This window comes from Heterodontus francisci, chromosome 10 (assembly GCF_036365525.1).
Source record: "Heterodontus francisci isolate sHetFra1 chromosome 10, sHetFra1.hap1, whole genome shotgun sequence".
NCBI classification, from domain to species: Eukaryota; Metazoa; Chordata; class Chondrichthyes; order Heterodontiformes; family Heterodontidae; genus Heterodontus; species Heterodontus francisci.
In genome coordinates this window covers 72,601,985-72,627,193 of record NC_090380.1, presented here as the reverse complement: position 1 = coordinate 72,627,193, position 25,209 = coordinate 72,601,985, and the positions used below count along the sequence as shown (strand labels likewise).

Genomic DNA, 25,209 nt, shown 5'->3' with positions numbered 1-25,209 from the left:
AGAGAGGCCATGAAAGAATATTGGCAAGGAAAATCAAGGTGAACCCAAAAGATGTTTTATCAATACTGTTATGATCCTGTAGTTTTTTTTTTCTTTTCTGGGAAGTATGCAGTGTGCCTTTAAGGCTATAACAGGATCAGTACTGCTTTAAGGCAGCAAGCTCCAGGGACTGTGATTCAAAGAGTGCATTCTGGTTGCCCTGGGATACAGCCACTCAGAGACTAAGGATCGAGAGATGCATTGCTGCCGATTGACATTTGAAACTAGTTGAAAAACTGGTTTTTGAGACAGTTAACAGAGACACGCATGGACTGTCTGCCAGCATATGCGGAAGAAAACAAGAGCTCTCAGTTTATTTAAACCTAATTTATTACACTCTCAGAATTCTGATGTCAAGCCAGATTAATTTCTTAAAAGAAAATAACCAAATTCCTTTAACTACTGAACTGTAATTCCTAAATTCATTGCTGGAAAAGAGCATTAATTCAACTGCTGAATTAGACTACAGACTGTTCTACTGTTGAAGAACCTTTTTCCCCCCATCGGATGGCTGTGAAAACTTCAAGCAACCTTGGACTGTTCCACATTGGAAGATTTCACTTTGGCAGGTGCGTAAATCTACAAGAACACTAATTTTCTTTCTATTTTAAATGTTTATATCTTAGTAGTGTTTAAGAATTTAGTTTTTCTAATTAAACAGTTAATTTATTGATCTGAAGACATCTGGTTTTGTTAGCCTCAATTGGGGATCAATAGATGGTACAATTTGGCTGGGTCTTTCTTAAATTTGGAATGTTTAAAATGATCTGTTAGGCAATCTGTGGAGGGATGGGACTGAATCAACAGTGCGTTTCTCCCACCACAATCAGAATTATATATTTTGATTGAGGGTTTTGACTTGAGCGGTTGGTCGTAACAATAGATTAAGAGTAAGAGGATAACTAAGGAGAGAGTAGGGCCCATAAAAGACCAAAAAGGTAACCCATGTGTAGGAGGGGAAGACATTGGTATGGTTCTGAATGAATACTTTGCGTCAGTCTTCACAAAAGAGGAGGATGATGCAGATATTGTAGTTAAGGAGGAACAGTGTGAAGTATTGGATGTGAAAAACATAGGGAGAGAGGAAGTATTAATGGGATTAGCATTCTTGAAAGTTGATAAATCACCAGGGCCAGATGAAATGTATTCCAGGCTGTTAAAAGCAGCAAGAGCGGAAATTGCAGAGGGCCTGATGATCATTTTCCAGTCCTCACTGGAAACAGGTGTGGTGCCAGAAGATTGGAGAATTGCTAACATTGTACCTCTGTTTAAAAAGGGAACGAAGGATAGACCGAATAATTACAGGTCAGTCAGTCTAACCTCAGTAGTGGGCAAGTTATTGGAATCTATTCTGAGAGACAGGATAAACTGTCACTTAGAAAGGCACAGGTTAATCAAGGATAGTCAGCATGGATTTGTTAAGGGAAGATCTTGTTTGACCAACTTGATCAAATGTTTCAAAGAAGTAACAAGGAAGATAGATGAGGGTAGTGCAGTTGATATGGTCTACATGGATTTTAGCAAGGCTTTTGACAAGGTCCCACATGGCAGACTGGTTAAAAAATAAAGTCCTATGGAATCCAGGGAAATGCAGCAAGGTGGATACAAAATTGGCTCAATGGCAGGAAACAAAGGGTAATTGATCAGGGCTGTTTTAGTGACTGGAGGGTTGTTTCCAGTGGCGTTCCGCAGAGCTCAGTACTGGGTCCCCTGTTTTCTGTGGTGTATATTAACAACTTGGACGTAAATGTAGGAGACATGATCAAGAGGGTTGCGGACGACACAAAGATTGGCCATGTGGTGGATAGCAAGGAGGATAGCTGTAGGCTGCAGGAAGATATTGATGGTCTGGTCAGATGAGCATAACTCCCATGGGTTTAAAGATGCAAAAGGGTGTATAAGGTTGCACCTAAACAGCATGCTAATACCCAAGGACGAAAAGAGAAAGCATTCAGTATGTTATCATGCCTGTCCTCATCAGGCCACTGATTTTCTTGAAACACTGATCTGCAGTTCTGGGAGCAAGAAAGTTGCCCTCTCTCCACATAAGACAACTTTTTCTTCCTCCCATTGAGACTCAGCAGCTTTTCTATTCTTTGCTGAAGAGGATGACTTGAAGATTCATCTCAATGACGTGTGCCATTGTTTCATTCCTTTTTGCCCATCTTTGCCAGATTTTGTCGTGAAAATATTAGTGAAAAGTGGAACAGAAATCAGTGTGTAGATATGCACCCACCAGTCTGGTGTCAACGCTTCTACTGACCTTACCATCTCACATAGCTAAAGCACAGTGTCTCCCTAGTAACTCTGTGGCATATTCCTTGTAGGTGGTGAGTTTCTTGATGTCAGGAGTGCTCTTCTATTCTCCTTTCCCACCCAATGTAACTACCTTGCTGTGCAATGTGAGAGGTCAGGGACACTTCCAGTGTCCAGGGTGAACACGTGTGCAGGAAGTGTCTCCAGCTGCAGCTACTCGAAGTCTGTGTTTCGGATCCGGAGTGGCGGCTGGAGACATTGTGGAGCATCCGCGAGTCTGAAATCATCGTGGATAGCACGTACAGAGAGGTGGTCACACCGAAGGTAAAGACTGCTCAGACAGAAAGGGAATGAGTGACCGCCAGGCAGAGTAGAAGAACTAGGTAGGTAGTGCAGGAGTCCCCTGGGTCCATCTCCCTTTCCAACAGATTTTCTGCTTTGGATACTGTTTGGGGTGGGGGGGGGGGGGGGGGGAATAGCTTCTCAGGGGAATGCAGCAAGAGCCAAGTCTGTGGCACCACAGGTGGCTCAGCTGCACAGGAAGGGAGGAAAAGGAGTGGGAGAGCTATAGTGGTAGGGGATTCTATTGTAAGGAGTACAGATAGGCATTTCTGTGGCCGCAAACGTGACTTCAGGATGGTATATTGCCTCCCTGGTGCTAGGGTCAAGGATGTCATGGAGCGGCTGCAGGACATTCTGAAGGGGGAGGGTGAACAGTCAGAGGTCACGGTACACATTGGTACCAACGACATAGGTAGAAAGAGGGATGAGGTCCTGCAACAAGAATTTAGGGAGCTATGTAGCAGATTAAAAAGCAGGACCTCAAAAGGTTGTAATCTCTGGATTACTCAGAGTGCCACGTGCTAGTGAGTATAGGAATAGGAGGATAGAGCAGATGAATACGTGGCTGAGGAGACGGTGCAGGAGGGAGGGCTTTAGTTGACTGGATCACTGGGACTGTTTCTGGCAAAGGTGGGACCTGTACAAATTGGACAAGTTGCACCTGAACCGGAACGGGACCAACATCCTTGCTGGGAGGTTTGCTAGTGCTGTTGGGGGCGGTTTAAACTAATTTGCCGGGGGGTGGGATACAGAGTGGAGGTATAGTAAGAGGTGATGCACAGTCAAATATAGAAGAGAAACAGAGTCAGTCTGGAAGGCAGAGCAAATATCGACCTGTTAAGGCACAAGTGAAAAATGCAAGTCTCACCAAAGCCTTTGACCTAGTCAGCAGACGTGGTCTCTTCAGACTACTAGAAAAGATCGGATGTCCACCAAAGCTACTAAGTATCATCACCTCATTCCATGACAATATGAAAGGCACAATTCAGCATAGCGGTGCCTCATCAGACCCGTTTCCTATCCTGAGCGGCGTGAAACAGGGCTGTGTTCTCGCACCCACACTGTTTGGGATCTTCTTCTCCCCTGCTGCTCTCACATGCATTCAAGTCTTCAGAAGAAGGAATTTTCCTCCACACAAGATCAGAGGGCAGGTTGTTCAACCTTGCCTGTCTAAGAGCGAAGACCAAAGTACGGAAAGTCCTCATCAGGGAACTCCTCTTTGCTGACGATGCTGCATTAACATCTCACACTGAAGAGTGTCTGCAGAGACTCATCGACAGGTTTGCGGCTGCCTGCAACGAATTTGGCCTAACCATCAGACTCAAGGAAACGAACATCATGGGACAGGACATCAGAAATGCTCCATCCATCAATATCGGCGACCACGCTCTGGAAGTGGTTCAAGAGTTCACCTACCTAGGCTCAACTAACACCAGTAACCTGTCTCTCGATGCAGAAATCAACAAGCGCATGGGAAAGGCTTCCACTGCTATGTCCAGACCGACCAAGAGAGTGTGGAAAAATGGCGCACTGACACGGAACACAAAAGTCCGAGTGTATCAAGACCATGTCCTCAGTACCTTGCTCAACGGCAGTGAAGCCTGTACAACGGATGTCAGCCAAGAGCGACGTTTCAATTCATTCCATCTTCACTGCCTCTGGAGAATCCTTGGCATCAGATGGCAGGACCGTATCTCCAACACAGAAGTCCTCGCAGCGGCCAACATCCCCAGCATATACACCCTACGGAGCCAGTGGCACTTGAGATGGCTTGGCCATGTGAGACGCATGGAAGATGGCAGGATCCACAAGGACACATTGTACAGCGAGCTCGCCATTGGTATCAGACCCACCGGCCGTCCATGTCTCCGCTTTAAAGACGCCTGCAAACGCGACATGAAGTCCTGCGACATTGATCACAAGTCGTGGGAGTCTGTTGCCAGTGATCGCCAGAGCTGGCGGGCAGCCATAAAGGCGGGGCTAAGGTGTGGCGACTTGAAGAGACTTCGCAGTTGGCAGGAAAAAAGACAGAAGCGCAAGGGGTGAGCCAACTGCGTAACAGCCTTGACAACCAATTTTATCTGCAGCACCTGTGGAAGAGTCTGTCACTCTAGTATTGGCCTTTATAGCCACTCCAGGCGCTGCTCCACAAACCACTGACCATCTCGAGGCGCTTACCCATTGGCCTCCTTGTCTCGAGAGACAAAGAAGAAGAAAAATGCAAGGCTGGATTGCATCTATTTTAATGCAAGGAGTAACCAAGTAAAGCAGATGAATTGAGGGCATTGATTAGCACATGGGATTATGATATTATTGCTATCAGAGACATGATTGAGGGAGGGGCAGGACTGGCAGCTCAATATTCCAGGGTATTGAATCTTCAGGCGTGACAGGGGAGGGAATAAAAGAGGAGGTGGCATTGCACTGTTGATCAAGGAACCAATTACTGCAGTAAGGAGGGATGATACCTTAGAAGGTTCCTCAAATGAGGCCATATGGATCGAACTTAAAAACAAAAATGGGGCAAACTTGGCTGGGAGTGAACTAACAGGCCTCCAACAGTCAGGGAGAGATAGAGGAGCAGGTACGTAGGTAAATCTCAGAGAGGTATAAAAGTAATAGTGTAATAATAGTAGGGGATTTCAACTTCCCTAATATCAACTGTGACAGTCTTAGTGTAAATGGCTTAAAGGGGCCGGAATTCTTAAAATGCATACAGGAGAGTTTTTTGAGCCAGGACGTAGAAAGTCCGACAAGAGAAGGGGCAGTACTGGACCTAATCCTAGGGAATGAAGCTGCAAAAGTGGTAGAAGTGTCAGTGCGGGAGCATTTCGGGGATAGTGACCATAACTCTAAGATTTAAGGTAGTTATGGAAAAGGGCAAAGATGAACCGGAAATAAAGGTACTGAATTGGGAGAAGGCCAATTTCAGTATGATAAAACAGGATCTGGCCAAAGTGGACTGGGAGCATCTACTTGTAGGAAAGTCTACATCAGACCAGTGGGAGTCATTCAAAGAGGAAATAGTGAGAGAGGTCAGAGCCAACATGTACCCGTTAAGGTGAAGGGTAGGACCAAGTCCAGGGAACCCTGGATGTCAAGGGATATAGAGGACTGGATCAGGAAAAAAAAGGGAGGCTTATGGCTGAAAACAGCGGAGGCCCTAGAGGAGTATAGAAAGTGTAGAGGGGTACTTAAAAAAGTAATTAGGACAGCGAAGAGGGGACATGAAAAAACACTGGCGGGCAAGATAAAATAAGAGCCTAAGGCATTTTATAAGTATATTAAGGGCAAGAGGATAAGCAGGGAAAGAGTAGGGCCCATTAGGGACCAAAATGGCAATCTGTGAATGGAGCCGCAGGAGATAGGTGAGGTTTTAAATGATTACTTTTCATCTGTGTTCACCATGGAGAAGGACGATGTAGGTGTAGAGATCAGGGAGGGGGATTGTGATATACTTGAACATATTAATATTGAAAGGGACGAAGTATTAGCTGCTTAAGTGGGCTTAAAAGTGGATAAATCCCCAGGCCCGGATGAGATGTATCCCAGGCTGTTATGTGAGACAAGGGAGGAGATAGCAGGGGCTCTGACACAAACTTTCAAATCCTCTCTGGCCACGGGAGAGGTACCAGAGGACTGGAGGACAGTGAGTGTGGTACCATTATTCAAGGGTAGCAAGGATAAACCAAGTAATTACAGGCCGGTGAGTCTAATATCAGTGGTTGGGAAACCATTGGAAAAAATTCTGAGTGACAGGATTAATCTCCACTTGGAGAGGCAGGGATTAATCAGGGATAGTCAGCATGGCTTTGTCAGGGGGAGATCGTGTCTAACTAACTTGATTGAATTTTTCGAGGAGGTGACTAGATGTGTAGATGAGGGTAAAGCAGTTGATGCAGTCTACATGGACTTCAGTAAGGTTTTGATAAGGTCCCACATGGGAGATTGGTTAAGAAGGTAAGAGCCCATGGGGATCCAGAGCAATTTGGCAAACAGGATCCAAAAATGACTTAGTGGCAGGAGGCAGAGGGTGATGGTCGAGGGTTGTTTCTGCGAGTGGAAGCCTGTGACCAGTGGCGTACGCGGGGATCGGTTCTCGGACCCTTGCTGTTTATAGTGTACATTAAAGATTTAGACGTGAATATAGGAGGTATGATCAGTAAGTTCGCAGATGACACGAAAATTGGTGGTGTTGTAAATAGTGAGGAGGAAAGACTTAGATTACAGGACGATATAGATGGGCTGGTAAAATGGGCGGAGCAGTGGCAAATGGAATTTAATCCTGAGAAGTGTGAGGTGATGCATTTTGGGAGGACTAACAAGGCAAGGGAATATACAATGGATGGTAGGACCCTAGGAAGTACAGAAGGTCAGAGGGACCTTGGTGTACTTGTCCATAGATCACTGAAGGCAGCAGCACAGGTAGATAAGGTGGTTAGGAAGGCATATGGGATACTTGCCTTTATTAGCCGAGGCATAGGATACAAGAGCAGGGAGGTTATGATGGAGCTGTATAAAACGCTAGTTAGGCCACAGCTAGAGTACTGTGTACACTTCTGGGCACCACACTATAGGAAGGATGTGATTGCAGAGGGTGCAGAGGAAATTCACCAGAATGTTGCCTGGCTGCAGCATTTCAGCTATGAAGAGAGATTGGATAGGCTAGGGTTGTTTTCCTTACAGCAGAGAAGGCTGAGGGGGGGGGACATGATTGAGGTTTACAAAATTATGAGGGGCATTGATAGATTAGATAGGAAGAAACATTTTCTCTTAGCGGAAGGGTCAATAACCAGGGGGCATAGATTTAAGGTAAGGGGCAAGAGGTTTAGAGGGGATTTGAGGAACATTTTTTTCACCCAGATGGGGTTGGAATCTGGAACCCAATGCCTGAAGAGATAGTAGAGGCAGGAACCTCACAACATTTAAGAAGTATTTAGATGAGCACTTGAAAGGCCATAGCATACAAGGCTACAGGCCAAGTGCTGGAAAATGGGATTAGAATAGGTAGATGCTTGATGGCAGGCACAGACACGATGGGCCGAAGGGCATGTTTCTGTGCTGTATGACTATGAATTCATGGAGCCAAGTACTTTCCTACTAAACTGATACTCCTCTTGTTCCGCTGTTACAATCTTTGGCCAGACATGGTTTTTAAAAAGCTGCACTCTAATTTCCAAAAATCCCCAGCATAGTCAGGGATTTTACACGTGAACCACCAGTAGATGTTCAAATGAGCTGACGCTGCATTTTATAGCGATTCAGGTCTGCCGAGCACTGGCAAGCATTAGTTCCTACTTACTAATGCAAATTACAGTGTGTAATTTCAGATCGTCTATGCTCATTAATATTTCCACAGCAGTAGTGCTTTATGAAAAGACACAAAAGATGCATAGCTTTTACTTTACTTGGAGAAAACATCTTCGCATTATCTAAACGATTTCCTGAAAAATGAAGCTTTCTGAAGAACGTACCTTTTTTGTGGTTCCAGGCTACTTCGTATTGCTTTTAGTTCCTCTAACAGTGCAGTGATCTGGTAACAAAAGGAATAGAACGTCAGGGCAGAATTGAAGTAAACAGATTATTTGGCCAATACGTTTATGGCTCACAGTTAGCAACTTCAACAAGTCATTAATTATTTTATGGATAAAAATAATTTATAGTATGCATCCTTTAAGGCTTTACGTTTGAGCTGTAAACAAGCACAGAGTAAATTGTTCCTTATTTACTAACTGTCGCCAGAGCATTTCTAGCAATAGTTTGCCTTCCCACTCCTGTTACCTTCAGGTATCCCCAAGGATCTATCCTTATTCCCATTTACTTTCTTGTGTACATGCCGCTTCGTGATGTGCCATCATCTGCAGACATGGGTCACCTTCCACACGTATTCTCTACCTCTCCCCCACCTCTGCTTATCCAGCATCCTCTCTTGGATGAACCAAGAGGTCCTGTAGCTACAAATTGGTACCCACCACTAACTCCATACCGTTCCCACGGACTTCCTCCCCTTCCCTGACCAGCATGTCAGGCAGAACCAGACTGCAATCTTGGCAAAATCTATGACCCCTAGGTGAGTTTCTAGCCCATCTTTTCTCCATCACAAAAATCACTTTCTCCCACCTCTAACAGCATCCATTTCATCCCAACCTCAGTTCATCTTCTGCTTAATCCCTCATACAAGTCTTTGTCACCTCCAGACTCAATTACCCCAAAGCTTTCCCGGCTACCTTCCCAACTTCCAGAAACTTCAGCTCATTCTAAACTCTGATGCCCGTATGCTGCTGGCCAACCAGCATCCTCAATGATATATACTGGATCCTGGTCAACCAACACCTCAAATTTAAAATTCGCATCCCACCTCTGTATTTAAATCCATTATGGCCTCACTCCTCTCTATCAGTGTAACCTTCTTCAGCAGTACAATTCCATATTCCTCTAATTCCAACCTCTTGCACATTACCCCCTCGATTGAATCTGCCTCCACCACACTCTCAGACAGTGCATTCACGATGTGAAACACTCGCTGCATAAAAACGTTTTTCATGTTGCCACTGCTTTTTTTTTGTCAATCACCTTAAATTGGTTTAGTTTAGAGATACAGCACTGAAACAGGCCCTTCGGCCAACCGAGTCTGTGCTGACCATCAACCACCCATTTATACTAATCCTACACTAATCCCATATTCCTACCACATCCCCACCTGTCCCTATATTTCCCTACCACCTACCTACACTAGGGGCAATTTATAATGGCTAATTAACCTATCAACCTGCAAGTCTTTGGCATGTGGAAGGAAACCGGAGCACCTGGAGGAAACCCATGCAGACACAGGGAGAACTTGCAAACTCCACACAGGCAGTACCCAGAATTGAACCCGGGTCGCTGGAGCTGTGAGGCTGCGGTGCTAACCACTGCGCCACTGTGTCCTCTGGTTCTGGACCCTTTTACAATGGGAACAGTTTCTCTCTGTCTAATCTGCCCAGAGCCATCATAATTTTAAACTCCTCCATCAAATCTCCTCTCAATCTTCTCTCTCCAAGTAGAACAGCCCCAGCTTCTCCAACCTGAAGTTCCTCATTCCTGGAACCATTCTTGTGAATTTTTTCTGCACCTTCTCTAATGCCTTCACATCCTTCCTAAAATGTGGTGCCCAGAATTGGACACAATATTCCAGTTAAGGCCGAACCAGTGTTTTATAATTTCCTTGTTCTTGTACTCTATGCCCATTTATAAAGTCCAGGATACATATGCTTTCTCAACCTGCCCTGCAACCTTCAATGATTTGTGCACATATTGTTGGTTTATCTGTAAGGTTACCATAATTAATTAGATTACAAGTGATTCTTTTTAATCAGTATCTAACCTATGTGATTTTAGAAGTGCAGCTGCTTGAGGGACATTTTAGAATTTAAACCGCAAGTCTGGGCAGAAACTATTAAAAACCTGTTGTGCTGGCACTTTAATGATTTTTAGGGAAGTACTGGTGATCCGTGATCGAGTTAAAACTTTTGAACTGCATAAGCAGCTGCATTGCTTATAATGAACTGCTAGATTGAGGTTATAACCGTGAATATGATATATAACTGATAGACCAGACAATGAAACCACAATGCCAAAAGAGACAGAAGAATAAGGATGCCCATGCAAGATGTGGCCTAGTGTGAAAGGTATATGTACAGAAAGGCACAATCGAGCAGGAGGACAAGTAAGCCACAAATGCAACGCAACTGCAAAAACAGGATATCAAGTAAGGTGAATCAATGTAAACTGCAGAAGTTGTGAACTATTATAGAAGAGTGTATGTGCACTATGCACAGGTGAGTGTTGTTTATGTGAACTCGTATATGATTCGGACAAGAACTGTATGATTGTATGGTGGAATGTATGGGAACAATTCCAGTTGGCAACCTTAGGGGAATCAGCTAGAAAAGAGTCAGCATAAGAAGGCAACCTCTGACTCGGTACAGCAGAAAAGAAATCAAAGACAAAAGACAAGAACCAAAAGACTAAAACAGGAAAAGTGTGCTCCTCCATCCAGCTTCAACACAGGATATACCTCATGTTGTTCTGTAAATCACTGCCTGAAATTTAGCTTAGATGTAGAAGTTTGCTCAGCCTTTCTTGCAAGAAAGTTGATCCATAACTGAACTTTTATTGTCACATACGATCCTGTACCAGTAGGAGGTAAATCCTTACAATATACCCCAAGGTTCCTCTGCTCCTGCACCCACTTTAGAATTGAATTGTACCCTTTAATTTATATTGCTTCTGCTCGTTCTTCCTATGAAAATGAATCACTTTACACTTTTCTGCTTTAAATTTCACCTGCTACTTGTCTGCTCATACCACAAGCCTGCCTATGTCCTTTTGAAGTGTATCACTATTCTTCTCACAGTTCACAATACTTACAAGTTCTGTATCAACTGTAAATTTTGAAATTGTGCCCTGTACACCCAAGTCTAGGTCATAACTATAAATCAAGAAAAGCAGAGGTCCTAACACCGACCTCCAGGAAACCCCACTCTATAACATTTTTCAATCCGAAAAACAACCAATCATTCACAACTACTGTTTCCGGTCACTCAGCCAACTTCGTATTCATGCTCCCACTGTCCCTTTTATTCCATGGGCTCTAACTTTGCTGACAAGCCTGTTATCAAATGCCTTTTGGAAGTCCATGTACCACATCAACCGCATTACTTCCATCAACCCTCTCTGTTATCTCATCAAAAAACTCAAACACGTTAGTTAAACACGATTTGCTCTTAACAAATCCATGGTGGCTTTACTTAATTAATCCACATTTATCCAAGTGACTGTTAATTTTGTCCCGAATTATTATTTCTAAAAGCTTTCCCACCACTGAGGTTAAACTGACTGGCCTGTAGTTGTTGGGCTTGTCCTTACACCCTTTTTTGAACAAGGGTGTAACATTTGCAATTCTTCAGTCCTCTGGCACCATCCCTTTATATAAAGGGAGGATTGGAAGATTATGGCCAGTCCCTCCGCAATTTCCATCCTTACTTCCCTCAGTATCCCTGGTTGTATCTCATCCGGTCTTAGTACCTTATCAACTTCAACTATAGGCAGCCTATTTAATTCCTCCTCTTTATCAATTTTTTAGCCCATCCAGTGTCTCAACTACCTTCTCTTTCACCATGACTTGGGAAGCATCACTTTCCTTCGTACAAACAGTTGCAAAGCACTCATTTAGTACCTCAGCCATTCCCCCTGCCTCCATACATAAATCCCCTTTTAGGTCCCTAATTGACCCCCAATGCTCCTTTTATCACCTTTTTATTATTTATATGCCTATAGAAGACTTTTCAAATCCCTTTTATGTTAGCTGCTAGTCTCTTCTCATACTCTCACTTTGCTTCTCTTACTTGTTTTTTCACTTCCCCTTTGAACCTTCTATATTCAGCCAGGTTCTCAATTGTATTATCCACCTGCCATTTGTCATTTTAAAAAATTCGTTCTTGGGATGTGGGCATTGCTGGCTCGGACAGCATTTATTGTCCATCCCTAATTGCCCTTGAGAAGGTGGTGGTGAGCCGCCTTCTTGAACCGCTGCAGTCCACGTGGGGTAGATACACCGATAGTGCTGTTAGGAAGGGACTTCCAGGACTTTGACCCAGCAACAGTGAAGGAATGGTGATATAGTTCCAAGTCAGGATGGTGTGTGGCTTGGAGGGGAGCTTGCAGGTGGCAGTGGTCCCATGCATCTGCTGCCCTTGTCCGTCTAGGTGGTAGAGGTAGTGGGTTTGGAAAGTGCTGTCTAAGGAGCCTTGATGCATTGCTGCAGTGCATCTTGTAGATGGTACACACTGCTGCCACTGTGTGTTGGTGGTGAAGGGAGTGAATATGCACCTTTTTTCTGCTTCATCTTACTCTCTATGTCTTTCATCACCCAGCGAGCTCTGGATCCGTTTGCCCTACTTTTCCGCCCTGTTGGAATGTACCTGGTCGGCGCTCACACTATCTCCTCTTTAAAGTTACAGTTTTGCCTGCCAATCTTTAATTTCAATTTACTTGGACCAGGTCCATTCTCACTCCATTGAAGTTGGCCCTTCCCCAATTAATTATCTTCACTCTGGATTGTTCCTTGTCCTTTTCCACAGCTAACCTAAATCTTATAATACTATGGTCACTGCCCCCTAAATTTTCCCCTACAGATACTTGATTCAACTAACCCACCTCATGCCCCAGAACCAGATCCAGTATTGCCTCCTTCCTCACCGGACTAGAAACATACTGATGTAGAAAGTTCTCCTGAAACTATTCCCCCTCTCCGGCCTTTACACTATTATCCCAGTCTATATTGGGATAATTGAAGTCCCCCATTATAACTACTCTATAATTCTTGCACCTCTCAGTAACTTCCTTACAAATTTGTTCCACTATATCTTTTCTCCGAGTTGGTGGCCTATAGAATACACCCAGTAACATACCTGTAACCAAACAGATTCTGCCCTTGACCCCTTTAGGAAATCCTCTTTCTCCTTAATCAATAAGCTACCGCTACTCCTTTCCTTCCTTCCCTATCTTTCCTGAACACCTTGTATCTAGGAATATTTAGTAGCCAGCCCTGCCCTTTTTGAGCCAGGTCTCTGTTATAGCCAAATCATATTTCCACATGGCTATCTGCGCCTGCAGCTCACCAACTTTATTTACGACACTCCGCACATTAATATTCATGCACAGTAAACTTATTTTAGACTATATTACATTCCTTCTTACTCTGACCCCCATCTAATATCTTACTATTTCCTATTCTAGTGCCATCTGACCCTCCCAATTCTCTGTGCACCTTGGTTTTCCACTGCAATAAATATTACCACCTGCTAAGTTAGTTTAAACCCTCTCCGATAGTACTGGCAAATTACCCCACAAGGACAACGGTGCCGATTCTGTTCGGCGGCAACCCATCCAGCCTGTACAGGTCCCATCTCCCCCAGAGCTGGTCCCAATGTCCAAGGAATCCAAAGCCCTCCTCCTGCGTCATCTCTCCAGCCATGCATTCATCTACACTGTCCTCCTATTTCTATACTCACTTGCGTGTAGTACTGGGAGTAATCTGGAAGTTACTATCTTTGAGGTCCTGCTTACTAGTTTCTTTCCTAATTCCCTAAACTCTGCCTGCAGGACCTCATCCCTCTTTCTACCTATGTCATTGGTATCAAAATGGACCACTGGCTTTTCACCCACCCCCCAGACCAACACTCACCCTGCCCCAGAGTGCTCTGCAGCCGCTCAGTGACATCCTTGACTCTGGCACCAGGGAGGAAACATACCATCCTGGATTCACGTCAGAGGCCGCAGAAATGCCTGTCTGTTCCCCTAACGATCGAATTCCCTATCAACATTGTTTTTCCAATCTTCCTCCTGGCCCCTGTTACAGCTGAGCCAGCCATGGTGCTGTGGTCTAGACTCTGGCTGCACACCCCAGGGGAATCATCACTCTCACCAGTATTCAGAATGGAATACTGGTTTGTGAGTGAAGTGCGCTCAGGGGACTCCTGCACTCCCTACCTAGTCTTTCTTGACTGTCTGGTGGCCAACCATTCTCTCTGCATGCATACCCTTAAACTGCAGGGTGACCACATCTACAAACTTGCTATCCAAGAATCTCTCAGCCTCACAGATATGCCAAAGTAACGCCAGTTGCTGTTGAAACTCTAAGACCGGGAACTTGAGCTGCTGCAGCATTTGCTGAACGTGATTGTCCAGGACATGAGAATCATCCCAGAGTTCCCACATGGAACAGGATGTGCACTCCCTGGGTCCAGTCTGCCCTGTCATGCCTCTATTAGACTTACTGCTTAAATAAAAGACTCACCAATCAGCTGCTTTTCCAGTGCTTAAGTCACTTTATTTTATAGGGAGGCGAATAAAAATGTTTTTGCTTAACTATTATCTAAAAACCTTGGACTATAATATACTGAAAAATTCAGATTTCTTTACTGTTCCTATCTCCTTTTATTTTTTAAAACTTTATCCCCATATCTGAATGATTAATTGAGCACTTATTTTAATATATGCTAAATTATAAAATCGGCTTTAGTTTTTATTTAAATGAATCAAATTAAGTCTTATTTTATAGTTGATTAATTTAGATTAAATTAAATTAAATCAAAACCTTACTGGTATACTCATCACTGCCTACTTTCTATTTCTTCGCTCTCTCTCGATTGCAATGTCACTCTTTTTTTTCTCCTTTGTTTGGTTTGTCTTTTGGTAATAAACTCAGCAAAATGTTTCTAAAAATTGTATAGTGTGCTCAAATTCCATTTAGAATGAAATAATTTCACAATTCAATGCTCAAACAATTGAATATACCTTAGTGCTCTTCCTCGTTTTCTCAAATAGGTTTGCTTTGAAGCTGGTACCATTCAGGGTAACAGTTGGTTTGGTGTCAGAGGTTGTGACCTCTGACAATGATAATGCGCTCAGCTGCTCCTCCAGTGAGAGGGTGATGCCCTCAGATTCCATCTCAGTTTGACTGAGAGCCTGTAATTCAAGACAAAAGTCACTTAAAAAATAGAAAAATAACCAAAATAAATTGGTCGCTGCAGCTGCTGATTTCTTTTGTGGAAGAGACTAGCTAGGTGGACCAAATGGTCTTCACCATGTGTATTTGCTTCTGTGCTTTTTTTTTCTCTACTAAGCAAACCTGATTGGCTGATGGGAAAAATGACCATCTTTTAACCATCATTATGTCACCATAAAAGGGATGTTCATTGGATCAAAGTAGTCTGAAGTTTGGTCTCCCAGCAGTATGTTACATAAAGGAAAATTCAATTACCAAATGGAACAATATTCAGATCTTCCATCAGAGCTCTCCAAGTATCACGAAGTAAAGCCTAAACTTTATTAGGATTTTCCCACCTGCACTCTGGTCACAAAGTTGCAAAATTCGATGTTTTATTTTGCAGTCCAACCTTAAATGTTTGCATTGTGAATATTCGTAATTTTAAAGATGGCATTTGTTGATTTGCTCATTCTTTTGTATGGTTTTCATTTCTTACCGTCTTCAGCAGGGAGAGGTGACAGCAGCATTGTCGAAGCCTGAGCAACAAGGATAAGATGTGGACTGTGCTTGATGTGTGAGAAGCCTTCTGGACAGAGGAAAGACTACCACTGCCAGACCCAATACCAAACTCTCGAGCTACTGAATGAAAACAGAAAACAAAATTCAAATAGTTTTTTATTTTTAAAAAAAAATAGATTGAATAGTTACAATTTGATTTCCACATTGGCACATGTATAAAACTTTTAATTTCTAAAGACACACATTGTTTGTTACACAAATTAGACCATGAACGTCAGGCAAAAGGAATAAAGTTAGCAACAAAGATAAAAGGAAAATTAGGCTTGAAGCATCAAAATTAGCATCAAGAATAAAAGTAATACTAATCCTAGATCGATTTAGTAATAGCTGGACAAAGCCAGATCCACTTCTTTCTGACAGAGACCTTATGCAATGGGCGGACTTGAAGGCGGGGTTTGCGGGAAAATAGGAAACATGTCAGGATGGCTCCCCAACGTATTCCTACCACAGGGGAGGCTTCCTGTGGGTGGGTGGAGACTCAGATTGGCTGCCTGCATCATGGTGGCAGGCAGCTAATTAAGCTGATTACAGACCCAATTACGTCTGATTTTGCAGGAACGCTGGCATTTTGCTGCCAGCAGAGCAGGACCTGCCACATGTGGAGGCTGCCATCTCCATGCAGCAGCCCAGGGGGGACCAGCAGAGCCAGAGGCTCCAATCACCAAAGAGGTCACACTCACAACCTGAACGATTCCCACGGAGGGGCCCCACACTTTAGCCTTAATACTTTTAGCTTTAAATACAGTTCTCCGATGGCGCCTCGATGTTGAGGCAAGTGTGGGCTCAGGACCTCATTTGGGCCTGATGGTGGTGTCCTGAGGGAAAATCCAGCCCAATAATTCCAGCAGGATGTGTTCTTAATAGGGAACTTTTAAATTATATACCGGCGGTGCAATAGTTCACCACATCATTCGCACCTCTGGAACTTGGACTTGAATACACCAGAGTGACATTTCCTCTTTTTGATGTAAGGGCCCCCAGGTTACAAAAAAAAAACAAAGGCAGTCTTAACTCAGATCGCAGAAGTCACAGGTCCAAAAGTATAATACTGCTTGTAATTTTGCACAAATTGATAGTATCACTCAGCATCCATGACAAAAATAGCATGCGCTAAAAACATAAAAATACTTTGGCACAAGTGATTGATTTCTTAAAGTAGCAATATTATGCGGAGTAATTTGATCTTTAATAAATACTGTCCTAAATCTGACCTAACAACAATGGATGCTAATAAGTTGATGAATAGTAAATATTTCATTACCTAGGTAATGACATCCAGGAAAGTTCACACAATTTAAAAATGTAACTAAAATCTTTCAAGTTGATCAGTCACATGACCATTTCCACATACTCCTTGAAGGATTATACAAGTCGACATCAAAATTGTCCTTCAATAGCGTTTTGTAATTTCTCATCCATCCAAAACACATCAAAAGCTAAACTTGGACACAGCGCCATAGAAACAAAATGTTACTACAGTAACAAAGGCTTTTTCATCAACACAATCTAATGAGCATTTAAGTTTGCAGATGGCACCAAACTCAGAAAGGTAGTGAACAGTAAAGACAAAGACAGATCAGTGAAATGAGCAGATGCAAGTGAATGTACAGAAGTGATGCAATTTGGAAGAATGAGGAAAGGCAATATAAATGAAAATTGTACAATTTTAAAGGGGGTGTAGGAACAGAGATCGGAGGGTGTATATACACAAGTCTTTGAAGGTGGCAGGACAAGTTAAGAAGATTGATAAAAAAGCAACTGGATCCTTGGCTTTATAAACAGATGCAGGCCTGGATTTTGTTATCCCTCCGCCGCTCATGGCGGCAGACCCGCTGTGATGTTGTCGGCCGTCATGTGGCGGGGTGGCACTGGCGATGCCATTTACATTGTCTCCTGATGTTGGATTGAAGAGTTCAATCCTGCCCCACCCACCCCCACAGAAACCCACTTGCAGAGCTCCACCCCTCTCCCCCCAATACCCACTTGCAGAGCTTCCCCCTTCCTCCATGCCCCCCACAGTACTCTCTTCCCTCACATCTGCAGATTGAACTTAGTGGCAATGCCCAATGTGGAAAAAATGCATGAAGATTACAACGCATAACTTAATTAACCTTTGCAGGCAATGAGGACACCCGCCTTGGTGGCACCAGCTTTTCAAAGACAGGAAAGTAAAGGCACGTGGATGTCGCACATCATGCAGAAAGATCGCGAACGCCTGGTAGGATCTTGGCGAATTATATACTAATGCTTGTAAAAACGTATTTAACATATTTAAACTACAATCCCTTCACTTCGTAGCAGAGGTGCCCGCTAGAAGGCGGTGAAATTCCATGAAAATTGGAATCCGGATTTACAGCGTCAGGTTCCGTGGTGGATGAATCTGCACCGAACCTCCGGCACCCACCCCCGCCCGAAAATCCGCCTCCCAACAGTGCATAAATTCCAGCCCGCAGGAGTACAAAAGCAAGGAGGTTATGCTGACCTTTTATAAATTACTGGTTAGGCCCCAACTGGAGTATCGAGGCCAATTCTAGGCACCACACTTTAGGAAGGTTGTCAAGGCATTAGAGAGGGTGCAGAGGAGATTTACGGGATGGCACCAGGGAATGAGGGACTTCATTAAGAACAGACTAGAGAAACTGGGGTGGATCTTCTCAGAATAGAGAAGGATAAAAAGAGATTTAATAGAGATATTCAAAATCATGAATGAGTAAATAAGGAGAAACAGATTCTAGTGGCGATCGGGTCTGTAACCAGAGGACAGAGATTTAAGGTAATTAGCAAAAGAACCAGGAGGTGAGATTAGGGTTTTTTTTTTATATAAACGCACGAGTTATGATCTGGAATGCACTGCCTGAAAGGGGGAGTGGGGGGGGGCTGGTGGGGAAGGGTGGTGGAAGCAAATTCAGTCATAACTTTTGAAAGAGAACTGCATAAATATTTGAAGGGGAAAACTTTTCAGGCTTATGGAGAAAAAGCAGGAGAGTGGAACTAATTGGATAGTTCTTCCAAAGAGCCAGCAGAGGCGTGATGAGCTGAATGGCCTCCTTCGATGCCATATTATTCTACGATTCCATGAAAAGGTAATTAAAAACAGAAAGTTCTAAAAATATATAGGTCCAGTGTCTGCAAAGGGAAAAGTTAACCTGATTTTTACATACAGATCCTTAGACTCTGACCTATCTACTGTGCATCTCTAACATTTTCTATTTTACTGCAAATTAATATATGCAGAATTTTATCTAAACTGAGTGGGTAATATTTAATTTTTTTTTACCTCTGTTGAAAGGGTTATCAGCACACTGTGATGAATCTGGTTTGTAATCTTTGCCCTCATGTCTCTTCAAATATGACTGCAAGGTTGACCTATGGAGAGGAAAGGTCATGAAACAGTTCCGCATATGATGGATAAACAAAGTGCATCTAGGAACCCGAGGGCTGCATGTCTCTTTAAGTGACTGTCAGTAGAGAATGATAACTTTTGCTTGGGCTGACAAAACATTTCATCAATATGTTCTAGTTCAGTGGAGCAAAACAGACATCTTAGTGGAATGATGAAGCTAATTGAGGCTAAAGGGGAAATTTCACTCTCCACATTACAATAACATTTACAGCATTGGAATTAATAAAACTTGACAACTGAAAATGTATCAAAGGTAACCGTTTTAACCAGTACGTGTGAAAAATATGATCACTTTTTTGTATAAAATAATTTTAAAAGAATGTAAATAATTAACAGCACATATGCATATTTGTGCACATTAAGTTATGACCAATTAAAAAAAATAATGTTGGCATACAGGTAAAACGTCTCAAAAACTATAGTCAGATATAATAGCCTCAGGTTAATCCGAGGGGGAGCCGAGCAATAGCTTGTTAAATGGAATACAGCTTTTATTTGAGGAATATTTCAATACCTACTTCAATACCTAAGAAGGGAATAATCAATCAACTTTTTCATTCATTTATAGTTCACATCCAGGTTGGAACAGACTATTTCTGGGAGATCAGGTAGAATGAACGATGAAAGAGGTCCACTGATCACTTTGGTGCTGTTACGTCTGCTGTCACACCAATCAGTGCAGTTTTCAGCAGCAGAGGGATGACTTGCATGTGCACAAACCATGGTAAGGCTTCTCAGAATGGCCACACATCCTAACTCTCCTACTCTGGTGCCAGAATGTGCACAGAGCCAAGTCATCCCGCAGGAAGATGTGGTGGAGTCTGCTATAGTACTTTGGATTCCATCTGCTGTAGATTTGAGTCACCTCAATTCCAAGAAGCTCTTCTGGAGCAGCGTACATAACTGTCACTAATAGGAAGCAGTGGTGGAGCAAACAGCAAGTGCTCACACAGTAGGATTATTACAAAGTTGTTTTCACTGGAGTTGTATAGTGGTCCTCTTAAGGTTTAGACCAGTGTTTCAGCAGTTGTCATGAATGGGAGCTTTGGCAGGCGAGTGGAATAGCCCAGTCCCTGTGGAACCTGGGATATCGGGTGGGGGGGGGGGGGGGGGGTGGAGAATCCACATGGAGACGTGTGCCATGGAACCCAACACCGTAATGCTACTTCCCGATTCTCCTGGAGGCAGCGAAGTGCTGTGGCGGCACCTCCGCCCCAACATGATGACATAATCATTTACATTTGTTAAATACTATTTAGCATACATTTGAATGTCATTCATTGCAATCTCACCAGGCATTTGCAATTTTGTGTTGGATGTGCAGCATGTGCCTTCAGCTTCATGTCTTCAAAAAGCTGGCGCCACCAAGGATACAGTTCTTGGTGCCTCGAGAGGGTAAGTAACTTTACCAGTGTTATCTAGAGGCAGTGGATGGGTGGGAGAACTCTGCAACTGGTTTGTCTGTGAAAGTGGGGGGTGGCGAGGGGGTGGGGGTGTGGAGGAAGAACTCGGTAAGTAGATTGACTGTGGGAAGGGGGGAGCCCAGGGGTACTGCTTGCAGAGAACAAAAAATTATTTTTAGACAACACAGAAGTGAAGCCTCAGGGAGATATTGATGAAAGCACATTAATGCAAAAGCAGGGCTGGCATCCCTTTAAAGATGGCGCCAGCACCTGCTCCAGCATCAGGTGATGCCATGAATGGCATTGCTATTGCCGCTCCTGCCACGTGATTGGTGGGATGGCTGCCTGCTGCATGGCTGCTGATATAACAGGCGGCACCGCTGCCATTTTGCACACCTTCCGCCGCGATAATAAAATGCAGCCCCTAGATAAAGCATATTGGCGGAATGTATGGGGAAGATGTAAACAAAACTGTTAATGCAATAGGCTTATTTCCACATTAAGAGATCAGTTTGGCCCACAAAGCAAAGTAGCAAGGTGGCTCATCAAAGTCAAAGCTGTGTGGTCCTGGCTTATAGCATCTCCTTGGCAACCACAGAACAAGACAAGTCTGGTCCTCGCAATTTTTTCTTCATTCACTGGTACTGTCTTTTCTACTTGGTAACAATCTTCAGACTAGGATCTGAACAAAGATAATGCATGACTGGAGTTCACTAACCTTTGGTTGTAAGTGAATGCAAGTCACTTAATCCTAAATAAGAGAAAATGTCTGGCAACCCTTCCTAATTTAGCTTGCAAATACACAATGAAATAATATAATTGTGTTGAAATATACTTGTGCTCTATTTCATCATGACAAAGCTGACATCTTTTTGACTACCTTCCCCGTCCACAAGAAAAAATACTGGAACTATGGGGGAGAAATTCATTCACATAGCATTGCTTCATCAATGAAGAACGCCGTGTGGGCAGGTAGTGGTCCCCAGGGAAAAAACAAAATCGACAGAAGTCTGCTTTGCTACGCGAAGGAATATCTTCCCCCATCATCTTTTTAGTAAGAGAAATACACCAAATCTGTACTGGTAAAGAACAGGATTATCCAAAATACATTCCATAGCTGGAAGCAGTGATGGCATCTTGCATTTCAGAGCACACAATTCCTGAGATATACCTGGAACGAGCAAACAAGACATTGTAAACAGCTTCCTCATCCTCTGACAATTTTAGTCGATGAGAGCGGTTAAATTTCTGTGGCAGGGCAACCTGGAAAAACAAAACATGTGCATAAGTAATTCTGTTACTTAAAACAATGATGTTTACAATAATACGATATTTTCATAAATATTCATTTCCCAGCACCACAATCTGCTTAGGTTTCAAGTCTAAGTTTTGGTGAAACAATCGGGTGTTTTCTCTGTGATGATAAAGTTGATGTCATATATTTGTAATAAATAAGTACAAAGTATCATTTTCACTATAAAGGAAGCACAGCCATTGCATTTAATGAACAATCTTGCACTATTTTCTGCATGATTAATCTCAAAAAGGTAAAACTTTTCATTACATTTTAAATACAAAGCCATAAACACATACAACCCTAGGCAACACCTGGTCACTCTGAAAGCAATTAACAAATAAATAAAGGCAACAAATATTGTTAATTATTATAATTGGCCTGTGGCATAAAACACTCCAATGCCTTTAGACAAGTCTATAGAATAAATACATCAGGCCAGATTTTGCAGAGTGGTGAATGAACAGGACTTGCTCATAGACATTCTATGGGGTTTTTCATGGCAAGATGCTGTCAGTGGGGCATCCAAAACAATGTGGGGTCCTCAACAGGACATCTAGAACCTGTGTGAACAGGGCATGAAACTTCGTGGCCAGACTTTTACCCTCCCCCTACAACCCCCCCCCCGCAATGGAAGTGGGCTGGGCGTAAAATTGTGTGGAATGTGGGGTGTGCCATTCCCATTACCTTCCAGCCCCCAATGCAATTTAATGAGTGGCAGAAGAGGTAACAAACAGCCTGCACGCCCCAGGCCAATTGAGGCCCTTAAGTGGCCAATTAAGGGCCTTCTCCTGCTGCCACTGGGATATTACCAGCAACGGGCAGGCACTTTGCCAGCTGTGGAGGCAATCCAGCAATACCAGATGGGCTCCTTGCGGGCCCAAAGTGGGGGACAGGAGGGTGTGGTGCCTCCTGTTCGGGCGCCCTGTACCCCTTTAGAGAACCCCCCAGCAGCTCCTGCCGTTCCCGCGGCGCACCTCCCACCACCCTTTTGATTGACCTCCACCACCCTTGCCATGGACCAGCCGTTTGTCCCCGACAAGGCCCAAAACTCCACTTACCCTTTTTGGCACAAGCATCCACAATCCTCCTGAGGCTGGGTGCAGTCCCACAGTGGCCACTACGCCTGGTGGCGCTGCCAGGATTGAGGAGCTGCCAGCCCCGATTGGCTGGCAGATCCGGGAGGCGGGACTTTTTGCCTCAAAAGGAATGGAAGTCCTGCCCAACACCAATTAAGGGCCTGGGCCACGTAAAATCTCTGATTGGCTTTGCGGCCCGGTGGAGGCGGGCTCACCCCGACTTTTAAGACGGTGGGCAGGCCTCCGCTCTGACGTAAAATCCCGGCCAGTATCTCTTTAACCAATCAGATTGAAGAATCGCTAATAAGCAGTTCAGAGACTGAGACAGGAAGTGTCAGTTAGAATAGCGAATTCAATGTCAAATCAGGTACAGAAAGTGAAATAAAAGGAGGGAGAGAGGAGATAGCAGAGAGAGAGAGAGAGAGAGAGAGAGAGGAGATTGCACAGAGAGAGAGAGAGAGAGAGAGAGAGAGAGAGAGAGAGAGAGAGAGAGAGAGAGAGAAAAAGAGTAGAGAGTAATAAAAGTAATAAAAAGTTTAAAAAGCTATTTAATTTTTTAAAAATCTGGCACTAACTAAAAGCTGAAGGAATAAGTCTCCAAACTTGTAAAAGCTAACTTTCAGTGCTGGAGAGGTTGCATGGCAGTAACTAAGATTTACCATGCCTTTAAAAAGTTATGAAGACTGGAAAGGACAAGACTTAACTTTCTGTGCTGAGTTTAGTCTGTATCTGTGATGTCAGTATAGGAAATTCACACCATTCAATACAATTGAACACGGTGGGCAGAGGGCTGGTGTGGAGGTGGGGGTGGTGGCAGACAGCAAGATACCATTTTTTGTGGGAGCAGTTTAACGGCATATCTCTGGAATCTTTGGAATTGTCCCAGAAAGTTGGGGAGGCTCAATTGATGAGTATATTCAAAACAGAGATTGATAGATTTCTACATATTAAAAACATCAGGCTTACGGGGATAGTATCGGAAAATGGTGTTGAAGTAGATCAGCCAAGATCTCATTGAATGGCAGAGTGGGCTCGAAGGGCTGAAAGGCCTACTCCTGCTTCTATTTCTTATGTTCTTATCTCCACTTGCCATATGTTGCTGTGATGTGTCAACCTGGTGAAGCTACAACACAGGACTACCCGCATGTCAAGCTGTGTAAGCAGCATGCGATAGACGGAGCAAAGCAATCCCATAACCAACGGATCAGCTCTGCAGTCCTACCACATCCAGCCGTGAATGGTGGCGGACAATTAAACAACTAACTGGAGGAGGTGGCTCCACAAATATTCCCACCCTCAATGATGGGGAGAGCCCAGCACATCAGTGCAAAAGATAAGGCTGAAGCCTTTGCAACAATCTTCAGCCAGAGATGACGAGTTGATGATCCATCTCGGCCTCCTCCTGAGGTCCCCAGCATCACAGACGCCAGACTTCATTCAATTCGATTCACTCTGCATAACAAGAAATAACTGAAGACACTGGATACTGCAAAGGCTATGGGCCCTGAAAATATTCCGGCAATAGTACTGAAGACCTGTGCTCCAGAACATGCCGTGCCCCTAGCCAAGCTGCTCCCGTACAGCTACAACACTGGCATCTACCTGGCAATGTGGAAAATTGCCCAAGTTTGTCCTGTACACAAAAAGTAGGACAAGTCCAACCCGGCTAATTACCCCACCATCATCAGTGATGGAAGGTGTCATTGACCATGCTATCAAATGGCACTTGCTTAGCAATACACTGCTCAGTGACATTCAATTTGGGTTCCACCGAGGCCACTCAGCTACTGACCTCATTACAGCCTTGGTTCAAACATGGACAAAAAATGAGCTGAACTCAAGCGGTGAGGGGAGAGTGACTGCCCTTGACATCAAGGCAGCATTTGATGGAGTATGACGTCAAGGAGCCCTAGCAAAACTGAAGTCAATGGGAATCAGGGGGAAAACTCTCTGCTGGTTGGAGTCATACCTAGCGCAAAGGAAGATGGTTGTAGTTGTTGGAGGTCAATCATTTCAGCTCCAGGACATCACTGCAAGAGTTCCTCAGGGTAGTTTCCAGTTAGTTGGTAGGCCCAACTATCTTCAGCTGCTTCATCAATGACCTTCCTTCAATCATAAGGTCGGAAGTGGGGTTATTCGATGATGATTGCACAATGTTCAGCACCATTCGTGACTCCTTAGATACTGAAGCAGTCCGTGTAGAAATGCAGCAAGACTTGGACAATATCCAGGCTTGGGCTGATAAGTGGCAAGTAACATTCACGCCACACAAGTGCCAGGCA

General features: G+C 43.8%; 1 protein-coding gene across 6 annotated transcripts in view; it reads right to left on the bottom strand.

The window, feature by feature from the left end:
* The window catches only part of ttf2 (transcription termination factor, RNA polymerase II), a 77,152-nt gene that overhangs the window by 14,380 nt on the left and 37,563 nt on the right, over positions 1 to 25,209 (bottom strand). For 4 of the 6 annotated variants that reach the window (XM_068040732.1, XM_068040731.1, XM_068040729.1 and 1 more), the window contains 5 exons: positions 21,726 to 21,817; positions 19,026 to 19,114; positions 15,666 to 15,808; positions 14,977 to 15,147; positions 8,112 to 8,170 (listed from right to left, as the gene is read on the bottom strand). In XM_068040732.1, the coding sequence (XP_067896833.1) occupies positions 8,112 to 8,170; positions 14,977 to 15,147; positions 15,666 to 15,808; positions 19,026 to 19,114; positions 21,726 to 21,817 (554 nt within the window). The remainder of the gene's footprint in view (positions 1 to 8,111; positions 8,171 to 14,976; positions 15,148 to 15,665; positions 15,809 to 19,025; positions 19,115 to 21,725; positions 21,818 to 25,209) is intronic. The other 2 variants (XR_010975837.1, XM_068040730.1) reach the window with 2 other exon arrangements.